Source organism: Dipodomys ordii, unplaced genomic scaffold (assembly GCF_000151885.1).
Source record: "Dipodomys ordii isolate 6190 unplaced genomic scaffold, Dord_2.0 Scaffold86, whole genome shotgun sequence".
NCBI lineage: Eukaryota > Metazoa > Chordata > Mammalia > Rodentia > Heteromyidae > Dipodomys > Dipodomys ordii.
Window position 1 is genome coordinate 1,241,189 of NW_012267302.1, and position 15,597 is coordinate 1,256,785.

At 41.8% G+C, this 15,597-nt stretch overlaps 2 protein-coding genes across 4 annotated transcripts in view; one reads left to right on the forward strand and one right to left on the reverse strand.

The window, feature by feature from the left end:
- Ascc1 (activating signal cointegrator 1 complex subunit 1) overlaps nucleotides 1-5,543 on the reverse strand; it is a 98,865-nt gene extending 93,322 nt beyond the window's left edge. Inside the window, exons 1-3 of one of the 3 annotated variants that reach the window (XR_001175418.1) lie at nucleotides 5,361-5,543; nucleotides 2,708-2,849; nucleotides 1,571-1,670 (exon numbers count right to left, since the gene is read on the reverse strand). Coding sequence is in view for 2 of the 3 variants with exons in the window: in XM_013025696.1 (XP_012881150.1) it covers nucleotides 1,571-1,670; nucleotides 2,708-2,849; nucleotides 5,361-5,456 (338 nt within the window). In the remaining variant the exon portion in view is untranslated. Of the gene's footprint in view, nucleotides 1-1,570; nucleotides 1,671-2,707; nucleotides 2,850-5,094; nucleotides 5,153-5,360 lie in introns of those variants that run through there. The other 2 variants (XM_013025696.1, XM_013025697.1) reach the window with 2 other exon arrangements.
- Nucleotides 5,198-15,597, forward strand: part of Anapc16 (anaphase promoting complex subunit 16) — a 14,320-nt gene continuing 3,920 nt past the window's right edge. Inside the window, exons 1-2 of the mRNA XM_013025588.1 lie at nucleotides 5,198-5,291; nucleotides 12,337-12,503. Coding sequence (XP_012881042.1) covers nucleotides 12,362-12,503 — 142 coding nt within the window. The 5' untranslated portion in view covers nucleotides 5,198-5,291; nucleotides 12,337-12,361. The remainder of the gene's footprint in view (nucleotides 5,292-12,336; nucleotides 12,504-15,597) is intronic.

The following is a 15,597-nucleotide window of genomic DNA, read 5'->3' on the forward strand; positions in this document are numbered from 1 at the left end:
GCTCAAGTGGTGGAGCGCTAGCCTTGAGCTGAAGAGCTGAGGGACAGCGCCCAGGCCCAGAGTTCAGGCCCCACGACCGGACCCAAAAAAAAAAAAAAAAAAAATTAGAAGACAATTGGACCTCTAGAAGTGCCCTGTAGTTTTCCTTTGTTTGGACTAGATACTATACTAACTCTGCCAGTTCTTATCAGTTTGAAGTACTTTCAGTCAAGCATCTGTGTGGTGGCATGTGGCTAGTGAACCAGCCTTCCAAGTGTTAGGATTACAGAAACAGTAGTTGATTCAAAGTGTTATTATTTGTCTAGGCTTCAATACGTTAGAAAAGGAAATGGTTAAAATCAAAGATCCTTTAGAGTTGAACAAACCATGCACAAATCTTTTAATCACTCTAGGCCAAGGAAGGGAGCAAGGCATCTTTCAGATAAATATTATCAACTAATTAGTATTTAGCAAAGCCAGTGTCTAACATGCAAGTCCTCTGGTGTATAATGAGTGTTTAGTATATATGCCCTTCAGAATTGGACCAGAAGTGGTCCAATTCAACAGGGCCCTAAATTCAATCCCTAGTAATGCCAAGAAACAAAAAACAAAACAATAAAAAGAATACATAGAATTCACCAGGCAAAGTGGTTCAAGCCTGCAATCTCAGCTACACAGGTAGGACTGCAGTCTGAAGCCAGCCCCAGTAGAGCTTGAGACCTATTTAAAAAACAACTAGCCGGGCACTGGTGGCTCACACCTGTAATCCTAACTACTCAAGAGGCTGAGATCTGAGGATTATAGCTCAAAGCCAGCCTGACAGGAAACTCCAGGAGACTCTTATCTCCAATTAATCACATAAAAGCCAGAAGTGGCGCTGTGGCTAAAGCAGTACAGTGCTAGCCTTGAGCAAAAGGAGCCCAGGGACAGTGTCTCAGCCCAGAGTTCAAGCCCCAGGACTGGCAAAAAAATAAAAATAAAAAAATTCTACCCTTAATGCAAAGAACTGAGTGGGAAGAAAACAAGATCAATGTGGAGAGACTAGTAAGTGAGCTACTTTAAAAAATCCACAGGCCTGGCGTCAGTGGCTCACACCTATAATCCTAGCTACTCAGGAGGCTGAGATCTGAGGATCACAGTTCAAAGCCAGCCCGGGCAGGAAAGTCCATGACACTCTTATCTCCAATAAACCACCAGAAAACCAGAAGTGGTGCAGTGGCTCAAGTGGTAGAGAGCTAGCGTTGAGCTGAAGAGCTGAGGGACAATGCCCAGGCCCAGAGTTCAAGCCCAACGACCCAAAAAAAAAAAAAAAAAGAAACAAAGAAAGAAAGAAAAGAAATCCATAGAAAAGGGTAGCAGTGCCAGTTTGACAGAGATAAGTGGGTAGAGTCAAAGGATATTTAAGAGGCAAAAATCAACAGGATGTAGCAATATACATGAAATGATGAACATAGTGTATAATCAGTCCTTTGACATTTAGGACATAGAACAGTAAACTATTAGTAATTAAGCATCACAGTCAGTGTGGAGTCAGCTTCCTGCTGAGTTTTCTGGAAATGCAGTCTTGTGAAGCTGCCAGAACCTCACTCACTTGTAGAGCAAGCTGGGGGCACTCACAGTAGACCGGAATCCTTGAGGGGTCTGCTCCACCTCGTACGCGTCACAGGGCTCATCAGAATACTGCAGGGAGTCTGCACAAAAACAGTAACATCTCAGAAATGCTCCTGCTCCCTGGAAAACAGCCTGCTACCAGCTGTCACTATCTATCAAGGCTTTAACAAAAGTAAAGCATACAGGAAAAAAAAAAAAAACAGCCCAACACTTTACAGATCACTGCACTAAGATTCCTCTTTTCTTAAAAGAAATATCAAAAATAAATAGTTACTACTGGAAGTAGAAGTGAGGCCCAAATGGTAGAGCACCAGCCTTGACCAAAAAAAAAAGCTAAGAGAATATTTAGCGCAAAAAAAAAAAATATTTACTACTTTAAATCTTTCAGTCTTGACCCTTGGAAAGCAGCATATACGTACCAGTATTAGACTGTTTACTCTTAGCACCACACACAGTTTTGTTTTGTTTTGAATTAGCTAAGCCCTGGTGATTCATCCTTGTAACCCTAGCTACTCAGGAGGCTGACGCCTGGAAGATCACAGTTCAAACTCAGCTAGACAGAAAAGTCTGTGAAACCAGGTTCCAAGATGGCTTATGCCTATAATCCTAGCTACTCAGAAGGCTGAGATCTGAGGATCATGGTTCGAAGCCAGTCCAGGCTAAAAAGTCCCTGTGAGACTCTTATCTCCAATTAACTACCAGAAAACTGGATTGGCACTGTGGCTCAAAGTGGTAGAGCACTAGCTTTGAGCAGAGTTCTGGGACAGTGCCCAGACCCTGAATTCAAGCCCAACAACTGACAGAAAAAAGAAGGGGAATGTAAAGGGAAAGAAAGGAAAAAATCTGTGAAACTCCACCTCCAATTAACAAAAAAAAAAGCCAGACTGGAGGCATAGCCCAAGTGGTGGAATTCAAGCCATGAGCAAGGAACCATGAGGTCCCAAGTTCAAGTTTGGGTACCAGCCCCTCCAAGGAAAAAGAAAAATTCAGGCTAGGCATGGTAATGTATATCTGAAATCCCAGCTACTCAAGTGGCAGTGCTAGGAGCTCTACCACTCAAGTGATACCTCCAGAGAACATTTTTATTTCTAATCTGACCTAAAAACAACTAGGTTACCTTGATAAAAATCATCATCTTCTTCATGTTGGTAAGTCTTTTCTTGGATAGGATTCTTTCTGTAATTCCGCCCATCAATTGTTATAATCTGTGGGCGCAGAACTTCCATGACACTTTCTCCAAATAATATTCTAGTGAAATCCTGAAAAATAAAGCAGCATCTTGCCATTTTAAATGAAAACTCCTATTTCAGTTATAGGAATCATTTTGTAGGATTGGAAAGGGCTGGACATCAGTTCACAGCACATCCTAAGCAACAGTCGTACTTTCCTTTGAACTTTCCAGTTTGCAAGCTGAAGTAAACCAGTTGCTCCAGTTTCCTCTATCTATTATATTCCTGGTTCACTTTAGATAGCAAAATAATTTGTGAATTGCTATTATTGTGAACTATTTATTACTGTCCCCCATTTTATTACTTTATCATCCTCCATTTTTTATTACTTTAACCTAAAAGGAGTGCACATTTGATGTTCAGCTATTTGCAAGTATCTCACCCTTTCCATCCAGTATGATAATACAATGAGGGACATTTAATAACTCCCACAAGAAGGCAAGAGATACTAAAGCTGCTAGAAATACTACCTAAACATCAGATTCACTTGCCTGTCAAAACACAGATAATATATGATTTAACCAAGTTTTCAGATCCACACCTTGCTCAGGAGAGAAACTCATTTCTGGTTATTGATGTTTTGAATTATCTGTAAGTAGTTGTACAAAGGGGTTTTAAATTCAACAAAAGTTTGTAAAAAAGTTTGTAAGTACAATGTATATTGATCAACAACCCCTGGCATCATTCTGCCCCATCCCAAGCCCATCCATACCCTCAAATTACATGAATGAGCCCAATTTCTAAAAGTTCCTGCCTAAGGAACACCAAGCCAAGCTCCCAGTCACCATTTAATCACTGAATAATTTAGGAAATAAAGATTCCTTGTGAAACAGCTAGGGTTAAGTTCAACCCATGTTCAGGTTCCTTGTGAAACAGACCACGGACAGTCATGAAACCCAAAATATTTCAACAGTTACCAAGAAAGAAAACACCTCAATCTTTACTAAAAGAAGTAAGTTCAGTTTTAAAAAAGAAGTTTTTTAATGGTAGTTTGCTCAAAGAAGCAAGAGGTTTTGTGTTTTGAGAAATAACACAAAAATTAAGTCGGGGGAAGGGGAGAAGGGAGGTGCAGCTCACACCTGTAATCCTAGCCACTCAGAAGGCTGATGTCTGAGGATTGCAGTTCAAAGCCAGCCCAGGCAGGAAAGTCAGAGACTCTCAGCTCCAACTAATCATACAAAAAGCCGAAGTGGCTGTGGTTCATGTAGTAGAGTGCTAGCCTTGAACAAAAGGAACCCAGGAACCTGGGGACAATGTCCAGGCCCAGAGTTCAAGTGCCAGGACCAGCAAAAAATAAATAAAAAATAAATTTGCCTTCCTGGGCACAGGGTGGGAGGGAATGATTTACATCTGTAATCCTACCTACTCAGGAGGCTGAGATCTGAGAAGATTGTGGTTCAGAGCCTGCCTGGGCACAAAAGTCCAGAAAAGTCTTTCTCTACAATTAACCAACAAAAAGCCAGAAGGGAGGAGTGCCAGTCTTGTGCAAAAAAAGCTAAAGGAGGGCTGGGAATATGGCTCAGTGGTAGATCTAGTGCTTGCATAGGTTTGATTCCTCAGTACCACATAGGCAGAAAACGCTCAAAGTGGCACCGAGGCTCAAGTGGTAGAATGCAGAATGCTAGCCTTGAGCTGAACAGCTAAGGGACAGCACCCAGGCCCAGAATTCAAGCCCCATGGCCGGCAAAAGAAAAAAGCTAAAGGACAATGTGCAAGCCCAGAGTTCAAACCAAAGTACCAACATTAAAAAAAAAGAAAGAAAGGGCTGGGAAGGTGGCTCAGTGGTAGAGTGCTTGCCTTGCATGCATGAGGCCCTGGGTTCGATTCCTCAGCACAACATATGCAGAAAAAGCTGGAAGTGGCGCTGTGGCTCAAGTAGTAGAGCGCTAGCCTTGAGCTGAACAGCAGAGGGACAGTGCCCAGGCCCAGAGTTCAGGCCCCATGACAGGTAAAAAATAAAAGAGAAAAGTCTTAAGAGGAAGTGGAGCTATAACTAACAGTAGTCTAATGACCTCACACTCTGGATCCCTATTTTTTTAACATCTACTGGGGGGGGGGGAGGAGGAGGGGTTCTGGAAAAGTAGACTTTAACATTAAGTCGGGGCCCTTGACCCTGGAGCTGTGAGACACTATAATCAGACAACTCGGAACCTTCCCTTATCGTCAGCCCCAGGCTGTGAGACTGCTTAGAAGTGAGGAAGGGAATAATTTAAACTTGGTTCATACAGGCTTGGAAAAGAAGAAGGAAAAAAAAAAAGGTACCCTTCCTTCCTACCGGGGGAATGTGGAAACCAAAGCTAGGCCGCAGACCGGAAGCACCCTCCGGAAGCTGGCTCCCGCCCTGCGCCTCTCCTCCCGGCCCCGCCCACCACGTCTCGGGGACGCGCGCGTCGCTTTCCTTGTCGTGGCGACCGCCACCGCTCACGCTGGTTCTGGGGGCGGGGCTGTAAGAATTGGAGTAAAGCCGCTGAGGTAAGTGGCAAAGGGATTCTAAAGCCCTTGGGAGCTTGGTGACAAGGGAGTTTACCCCCTAGGTCCTACCTTCAGGGCCTGGGAAAAGTGGAGCTGAGACACCGGAGACAGCCGTGGCGTACGTGTGAAAGGAAATTTCCTGAGCGCGCGGCTTGGAATGCGCATGCGGACCGAAGGTTGGCGCCTGCGCGGTGGAGCGGCCGTCGGACGACCGTTCTTTAGTATTACGCTGGGTGGGAAGCATGGCTTGGGGGCTTGTTTGGCCATCGCAGGTGTTCCCAACTAATAAGCAGAACTCCTTCAGAACTAATAGTTCCCCAGCTATCTATGTGGAACATGGCTTGTTGGTGGAATTCAACGTTTGTAATAAATAATGTCTCTGTACTGGGATAGGAACTAACGTTAGAGTCTCTGGTCTTTAGGGTTGTGTGTTTGTCGACTCTGGGGTTTGAACTCAAGGCCTGGGTGCTGTTCCTGAGCTTTTTTTTTTTTTTTTTTTTTTAAGCTAGCTCCATTTCCGACTCTGCTGGTTAATTGGAGATAATGTTTCCTGAGTTTTCCTGCCCAGGCTGGCTTCGGACCTGGATCTTCAAATCTCAGCCTCCTGAGTAGACAGGATTACAGGCATGAGCCCCCGGCACCCAACTAGCAAGTACTTTTTCTTTTTGCCGGTCGTGGAGCCTGAACTCTAGGCCTGGGCGCTGTCCCTCAGTTCTTCAGCTCAAGACTAGTGCTCTACTACTTGAGCCACAGCGCCACTTCCAGCTTTTTCTGCTTATGTGGTGCTGAGGAATTGAACCCAGGGCCTCATGCATGCGAGGCAAGCATTCTACTACTGAGCCACTTTCCCAGCCCAGCAACGACTTTAAAAAAAAAAAATATTTTTTATTATTACTATCTTTAAGTAGTTATACAAAGAAGTTCCTACAAAACAGTATACAAGGTGTCTGACAACCATCGTTTCTAACCCATCCCTTCTCTCGATTTTTTTAAAAGTTGAGATTAGGTGATTACATGAATTTCACATATTTCACAGTATTGTGGAATAGTGATACTTAAAATCACAAACAAATTTTAACCTTCACAAGGCAAATTGTCATTATCATGGTCTATAAAGTTTGTGAATTCTATGAGCTTTGACAATACAAATTATTTCTTCCACATTGGGTGGTGTTTACATTTCTTTCCTTTGGCTTAGTGTAGCCAGCAAATACTTTTTGATGAGACCCTTTTTATGAAAACAGGAACAACACCAAGGGGAAAAAAATAAAAAGAAAATAGTCATATATCTTCCAGAAATAAGAAACTATAGACTAATTTACATGACATCATCCCTGTTCTATACAAAGTAAAAGTCAAGCCATACTGTGTTTCCTGTGAGAATTTATTTTTGCCAGTACAAGTGTTTGAACTCGGGGCCTTAAACAGACCCAGCTGGCCCTTTGCCACCTCAGCCACTATTCCAGCCTAGCTTTTTACTGGCTATTTTGTTTGTTTTTGTTGGTCATGGAGCTTGAACTCTGGGCCTAGGCACTGTCCCTCAGCTCTTCAGCTCAAGGTGAGCACTCTACCACTTGAGCTACACCACCACTTCCGGTTTTCTGGTGGCTTATTGGAGATAAGCATTTCACGGACTTTCTTGCCCGGGCTGGCTTTGAACCATGATCCTCAGATCTCTGCCTCCTGAATAGCTAGCTAGGCGTGAGCCACCAGCACCTGGCTTACTGGTTATTTTGGAAGTGGAGGCTTATAGACTTTTCTGCCCAGGCTGGCTTTTAACAATGGTCCTCTGGATCTGTCTCCTGAGCCACCTCCAGCAGGCTCCCAGTAAGGAGTTCTACAGCAGACAGACCCAGTTTCTTCAGTAAGATGAAATCCCAGGATAATGTCCTTTCCAATATTTGACAGATTTTACTGAGTCTGGTAGTACGTAGAATTGTGCAAAGTGAGGGGGAAAAAGAAAATGTAACGGGCCATACTTCATGATGCCAAACATCTCTGTCCCCTACATAATCTTTACTGAACTGTTAGCCCCTTGTTTTGTTATTTTTAAATCATTGATTTATCTAGGAAAGCTGTGATACAGAGGGTTGTAGTAGACCTGAAGGATAGACAGTTCTTTCCCCCTTTGGAAAGTCAGAGTATTCTTTTTTTTGGGGGGTGAGGGGGGAGAGTCTGGTCGTGGGGCCTGAACTCTGGGCCTGGGCACTGTCCCTCAGCTCTTGAGCTCAAGGCTAGTGCTCTACCACTTGAGCCACAGCGCCACTTCCAGCTTCTTTCTTTTTGCTTATGTGGTGCTGAGGAATCGAGCCCAGGGCCCATGCATGCAAGGCAAGCGCTCTACCACTGAGCCACCTTCCCAGCCCCAGTCAGAGGATTCTTATTAAGATCATGAACCTTAAAATGAGAGTGTTGGGGCTGATGGTATAGCTTAGTAAAGTGTGTGAAGTTTGTAGGAGAAGATAATAACTCATCTTCTTAAGCAGATCCTTTCCCTTCCAAGAGTTTGCTGTGTCTATCAGAGAAAATTAAACTTTTCCTCTAAGTATATAGGTTGGGAAATAATAAATATGAAAACCTAGAATCTGCAAATGTATCTGCATCAAGGGCTGGGAAGGTGGCTCAGTGGTACAGCACTTGTCTTGCATGCCTGAGGCCCTGGGTTCGATTCCTCAGCACCACAAAAGAAAAAAGCCGGAAGTGGCACTATGGCTCAAGTGGTAGAGCCCTAGCCTTGAGCTGAAGAGCTGAGGGACAGCGCCCAGGCCCAGAGTTCAGACCCCACGACCGGACCCAAAAAAAAAAGTATCTGCATCGAGAGTAGTCAGGTAGGGTGAAGCACACCTGTAATCCCAGCACTAAGTGGTAGGGACAGGATAATTTAAGTTCAGTACTAGCATTAGCTACATAGTGAAATCCTGTCTCAAAAGATTCAGAAATTTCCATAACTATACTTATTTACATGTTTGCTAAACCTAAAACTGTTCCATGCTTTACATATATTAATCATATCTGTAAGATAAATGCTATTACAGATTCCATTTTACATGTGAGATAACTAAAGAAGACAGGTGAAGTGATTTATCCTGTCATGCAGCAACTAAGTACCAAAACTAAACAAAAACCTAGTTTTTTGTTTGTTTTTTGTTGTTGGTTGTGGGGCTTGAACTTGGCCTGTCCCTCAGCTCTTCAGCTTAAGGCAGGTGGTCTACCACTTAAGCCACAGCACCACTTCCAGTTTTCTGGTGGTTAATTGGAGATAAATGTCTCATGGACTTTCCTGTCTGAGCTGGCTTTGAACCACCATCCTCAGATCTCAGGCTCCTGAGTAGCTAGGATTACAGGTGTGAGCCACCAGCGCCTGGCTTTCAAAGTTAGTTCTTAAACACAATGCCTGGCAAATGATATATTGGCACAATGGCACGTCATTCCTTCAGCAATATCACAGCAAGTAAGTGGAATTTATCTCAGTGCCTCCAATTCTGTTATCTACAAATCGGGGACTTCAGTTTGATGACCTTTAAGGAATCTGGGGTTCCTGGGAAACATTAAACTCATTCTGCAAACAGGTATTTAAATAAGCTACTAAAGTCAAGCTTCATGGTTGGTCCAGTGATTAGTTAGTTATGGCCTATTAGTTTCACCAGTAATCTAAAAGAATAGTTAAAATCTAGGGTTTATTCTTAGGTTAACTCCCACTTGCTGATAGCATTGAAAGCAACATAGGTTCTGAGGTTAGCTTAAGCCTTCACAAGGCCTTGGGTTCATTCCCCAGCACCAAAAAAGAGATTTTGTTTTGTTTTGTTTAATGGTGATGATATGAGGTTTGAATTCAGGGTCTTGACCTTGGTAGGCAAGCACATCAACTTAAATCTTTAGAGCTGGAAATTACATGTATCTTTCCATTTCAGCAGAAAACTGCTTAAAGTTAACCCTATACTAATTCTGTGCTGCTTTTTTTCAACCCTGTCTTGTATATGGATGATAGTAGTTCTGAGAGTTTGAAAGAAAATAGGATGAAAGGAGTTACTTTGTATTCTGTTTCGAAGTCACACTGTGGCAAGCCTTTCAAGCTTTTCCGTCTCTGGCAGTTGCTTGGATTCTCTGCTGAGCAGCTGGTCTCAAAAACTTAAAGTATAAAGTATTTGCAACTGAATTGAGCACTTACCAGAGTAGAGGAAAAGATTAAATCCTAGGTGAAATATATAACATTTCACAGTGGGTTCCACTCTAAACTGGTAGGAAATACAGACTAAGCTAGTCTCCAGAAAGTGGCCAAGTTGCCTGAATCTACCAGAAATCTAGCTAGAGATTTGGACCTGGTCTGTTAATGTTTTTTTATTTTAAAACTTTAGCTGTATTTGACCCAGTGTGGTCCAAAGGATTGGTTATGAATCTAACCTGGAAAGATGTTAGCTCTATGGATATGAACACAATTTGGAAACTTCTAAGAAAAAAAAATAGCAAGATTATAAATGTCCTTTATCAGTCTGCATTTTAATAAGCTGGCAGGCTAAATTTAGCCATAGACTTACTGTTTCTATATCTCACTTGAGTATTAATCCATATTACTTAAAGACATCTTGAAACTAGAAGCCAAGCTCTGCTTTTCTGACTGCCTTAAATGATTATTATAAAATTAAGGAAACAAGCCTCAGACATAGTATATCATTTTCCTTACTAGGAAACTAGATGTTCTGTGTGTATGTGGATTTATATCTACATAGCTTCCCTCATATTTGTCTTTTTCCTTTTTTTGGGGGGGGGTCCGGTTGAGGGGCCTGAACTCTGGGCCTGGGTGCTGTCCCTCAGCTCTTCAGCTCAAGGCTAGCACTCTACCACTTGAGCCACAGTGCCACTTCTGGCTTTTTCTTTTTTGCTTATGTGGTGCTGAGGAATCGAACCCAGGGCCTCATGCATGCAAGGCAAGTGCTGTACCACTGAGCCACCTTCCCAGCCCCATATTTTTCTATTTTAAAAAAACTTTTTAAGTTTCAATATTTTGAAAGTGCTTTGAGAATCAACCCAGGATCTCAGGCATAAACCATACCCCAGTCCTCAACTGAATAATGGGCAAAAAAGAGTTAATGAAAAATAGTCAACTAGGGCTGGGAAGGAGTCTCAGTGGTAGAGTGCTTGCCTTGCATGCATGAGGCCCTGGGTTTGATTCCTCAGCACCACATAAGCAAAAAGAAAAAAGGCTGGAAGTGGCGCTGTGCCTCAAGTGGTAGAGCGCTAGCCTTGAGCTGAAGAGCTGAGGGACAGCGCCCAGGCCCAGAATTCAGGCCCCACGACCGGACCCAAAAAAAAAAAAAAAAAAGCAAAAGAAAAATAATCAACTAAAATCCTGACTATTATAGAGAAAAATTTATTCTTAAGATCCTTAAGGTTTCTCTTTTTCTTCATTGAGCTGAAAGAAATTAAACAAATTAGCCAGTTAGCCCTTAGTCTTTTTTTTTTTCATATTGGCCATTCCCCTGCCACAGCCTCTGAGTAACTGGTACTGCAGTCCCCAGATACACATCATCATATCACCACACCCAGCTAGAATAGTTTTTTAATTGAAATACCAGAACTGCACTAGTGTAATAAACACCAGCCAACCACATGTGACTATATTGAAATTTTAATTAAGTAAAATTGAAGATACAGCTCTTCAATTATAGCCACAAGATGAGTTGAGTGACTGCCATATATTAGTACAGAAACAGAACATTAGAACATTTCCATCATGGTAAAAAAAATTCTAGCCAGATGCTGGTGGCTCACACCTGTAATCCTAGCTACTCAGGAGGCTGAGATCTGAGGATCATCACAGTTCAAAGCCAGCCTGGGCAGGAAAGTCTGTGAGACTCTTATTTCCAACAAACCACTAGAAAACCAGAAGTGGCGCTGTGGCTCAAGCAGTAGAGCACTTGCCTTGAGCTGAAATGCTGAGGGATAGCGCCCAAGCCCAGAGTTCAAGCCCCACAACAGACAAAAAAAAACTATTAGAAAGCATGGTGGAGACTTCTTTTTTAAAGTATACCCTTTAGATTCTAGTTAAAATGACATGAGCTTTTATGAGAGTGCTTTCATTTTGAACATTTATAATAAGTCACATGAAATCATTAAATTAAATACATATTTCCTCAATCCAAATTTCATTTGGATTTTTTTTTTTTGTCAGTCATGGGACTTGAACTCTGGGCCTGGACACTGTCCCTCAGCTCTTCAGCTTAAGGCTAGTGCTCTACCACTGGAGCCACAGCACCACTTCAGTTTTGAGTGATTTATTGGAGTCTCACAGACTTTCCTGCCCAGGCTGGCTTTGAACCGTGATGTTCAGATCTCAGCCTCCTGAGTAGTTAGGATTACATGTGTGAGCCACTGGTGTCCAGCTTCATTTGGATTTTTTGATATGACAAAGGACTAAGTATATAGCTACTGTATTTTAAAAGACCATGATTTCCAATACTATGTCCTATTTTGTTACATCCTGGGATGCCACCAAGTGAAATTTTGAGGTATTGCATTTAGATGAAAAGGTTAAAATTTTGATGAAAGTGCCAATATGTATTTCCTAACTGGTTTCCCTTCCTTGGGAACAGAACACTGTGTTATTCTGGAATCTTAGTTGGAAAATTTTATAAGTGAATTTCTTGGTGTGGTCTAGTCAGAATGTATCCAAGACAAACTGTCCTATGGCATATGATTGTTTTATCTTCATAATTTATTTCCTCAGTCACATTTCTGCCTTGGTATTGCCATGTCACTCCTCTATAACTCATAAATCACCCACAGTCAATCCCAGATAACATGAAGTTTGCTAATGGTAAGAAGTATTGTTCTAAATAGACAGACTATTCTTGAACATGTCTGTACTTCAAAACCTGAGTGATATTTTGGCCTGAGGCATCAAGAAAAGATTGTTGAGTAGGGAAAATTAGAAAGGGGGAAGCTAGTTCTTTTCAAGACTGTGTACTGGTCCAGTTGGCAACTAGAATGTAATGTTGTCAATCTCAGTTCCACAAACTTGCCAATTGCTGTTTTTCTTTCTCTGTAGTGAAGTGAGAATTCTACTAGAGGAAATGGCTGCCTCTTCATCCTCCTCCTCAGCTGGTGGGGTCAGTGGAAATTCTGTCACTGGATCTGGTTTCAGTGTCTCAGACCTTGCCCCGCCACGGAAAGCCCTTTTCACCTACCCCAAAGGAGCTGGAGAGATGTTAGAAGGTGATCTCATGCTGCTTTTTTGCTGAATAATTTGATTCAGACCTGCAATGAATATTAATTGCAAAGAAGCGACTAAGTGTATTAGAAATGGATTTGCCCTGATTTCAGTTCCACATTACATCTCATGTCCCTGTCTCAAAGTAAAACTTTGGAAAAAACCAATCTTGCTCTAGAATCAAAATTTTGAAGTTGAAAAAGACTGAATCATTCAGAGTTCTTTACCTCCACAAAGGTTAAGTGATCATGTTAAAAGACAGAATCAATCCTGGAGCCAAGAATTCTCTTGATCTCCAGCTCAGTTTGCTTTATTATAGCTCTGTCTACCTCCCTATGGTTAGCTGGTTTGGTGAGTAATCTACAGATAGATTAACACTACTTGGATTAAGAGGAAATAAAAACTAATGCACTACTATGTGACAGTGACCATCCTGTGGAACTACAGGATAATGTTGTGTGGTTTTACTAATACTAGAGACAGATTTGCATTTAGTCATGCACCGTCATTACTCAGCACACATTTGCACATTTATAGACTGGCTGGTCAAAATGAAGGTACAGGCAGTAATCATGGAACAGCATCAGTGACAGGAATGTGTCATATTTATGGCACTTTGCGAGTTTTTTTGGTTTTGTTTTTTTTTAAGATGAGGGGGTGGGATTCTCACTATTAACCCATGGCTGGCTTTGAATTCATAATCTTTCTGCGTCAGTCTCCTGAGTACTAGAATTATACTACTGGCTTAGTACTAATCATTCTTCTTAGGAAGTGTAATAATAATCACCTGGGCAGCCTATTAACATCTACATTTCTGGGCCCGCCGTAGGGATACCAGGTTGGCCAAACATAAGAATCTCCATTTTTGACCAGCATTTAGATAGTATTTTCCCCATATTCTGAAAAATGTTGGGAAACTACTAAGAATTCAAAATTTACTTAAAGCAAGCATTTTTATATTTTATATAAATCATTTTTATATTGATCTTTTTCTTTTAAATCTTCTAGTCTAGAGGGCTGGGAAGGTGGCTCAGTGGTAGAGTGCTTGCCTCTTATGCATGAGGCCCTGGGTTCGATTCTTCAGCACCACATAAGCAGAAGAAGCCGAAAGTGGCACTGTGGCTCAAGTGGTAGAGTGCTAGCCTTGAGCTGAAGAGCTGAGGGACAGTGCCCAGGCCCAGAGTTCAGGCCCCACAACCGGCAAAAATACAAAACAAAACAAAAAAAACTAATCTAGAAATGTCTCTGAAAAATGTACAGCATAATTTGGAGTTAGCTTTTTTGGCAGAGTTTTAGGTTAAACACTGACTTGACTTTTTGGGTCTTGTTTTTGAAAGGGTGTTACAGGTTGAACCCAGGTACCTCACACATGCTAGGCAAGCACTTTTTACCAACCCTATGCCCAGCAAGCCGGGGGGAAAATCAGTTGAGACAGGAAAACACAGGCATCTAGGACTGTCCGCCTCTGTCCGGGTGGTAGCATATGTATGTAGTTAACATTAAATATTACTTAATACCAAAAAAATATTAAACTGGGGGCTAGGAAGGTGGCTTAGTGGTAGAGGACTTGCCTAGCATGCATGAAGCACTGGGTTCAATTCCTCAGTACCACATAAACAGAAAAGGTTGGAAGTGGCTTAGGTAGTAGAGTGCTAGCCTTGAGCAAAAGCAGCTCAGGGACAGTGCCCTAGGACTGGCAAAAAAAAACTGAAAATTTAAGTACAGTCATCCTTCTGTTTCTGCAGGGCATTCATTCCACTCTACACCACACCACTTCCCATCTTCCCACTCCACATACTTCCACCACCATGAATATTAAAATAAGCAAGTGTTTAAGGTTCATACAAAAATAGTATCCCTTGTAATAGTCCTAAATGTGAATAAGTATGTTAGATTTGGAAGCTTTTCTACTGTGTTTGTAGGTGTTGCCCTCATACAACTAATCAGACCTGCATGCACCAAACCATATTTCTACAAAAGCTTAATAGACTAGGGAACCAGAAGAGTAGGGTTGCCTCTTGAGTAAAGAGCAAAGCATTTACAAGTCAGGATTGGATGCTGTTTATAATCTTAACAGGTTGAACTTGATGTTTCAGCCTCCTAAATCTAGAATAGTAAATCCAAATAACCTGTAAACCTTGTAAATTAGCTTTTTGGAGCACTTGCTTCTGATAACAGCCTGCCCATGTAGCAGCACACAGCAGGTTTTGGTATTTGCCTGCCCTTCACTACAATTGTCCTTACCCAGTTATTAGCAAGCAATTAGAAGCTGACTTCCAGCCCAGAAGTGGCTGTGTTTTAGTGACATTGTAGGCCACTGAAGTATAAATTAACCTAGCATTGTCTTAATTTCCTGCTGTGAGGTAATATTCTTATAAATGAGTTTGTGAGCATTATACTTAGTTGGTGATGGTGTTAGATTTGGGCAGTTTACTGAACTTTTCACTATTTATAACCTTTGCTTGTCCCTTAAGAGGAAAACTGATATATTGCTACTTGGTGTGTTAAAAAGAATTTGATTACAATTTCCAAATAGAGGACAGACTGCCACAAGCAAACTCCTTCCTGAAGAAATTCCAGACTTCAGATTGATACAGATATAATATCTAATAGGATGTGGTTAAGAAGCAATGGACTTTGTGGCTGATACAGAGGTGCAAATTAGCAAAAGTGTGCTCATAGGCCTATCATGTGGCAGAGTAACACTTGAACACCTTTTTGAAAGATCACCTTACATCTTTTTTGTTTTAAAGCTAATTACCCAGGAAAAGATGCAGAAGTGATAAGGAGAAACATTTTTTCCTGATAGTGCCCATGATTAAATGTAAGTAGGAAGCATTATTTCCAAGAGCTTCCATGTTTACTTAACCCTTAGAACTCCTAATTCCTACTGCCTTGTGTTAAGATCCTAAAGTCCAGGATCTAACCACAGAGGAGGTAAGCTATATTTTTCTATGCTTTCTTTCTAAAAGAAACTTTGAAACCGGGCACCATTGGCTCACGCCTGTAATCCTAGCTACTCAGGAGGCTGAGATCTGAGGATCACAGTTCAAAGTCAGCCCGGGCAGGAAAGTCCATGAAACTCTTTTTTTTTTTTTT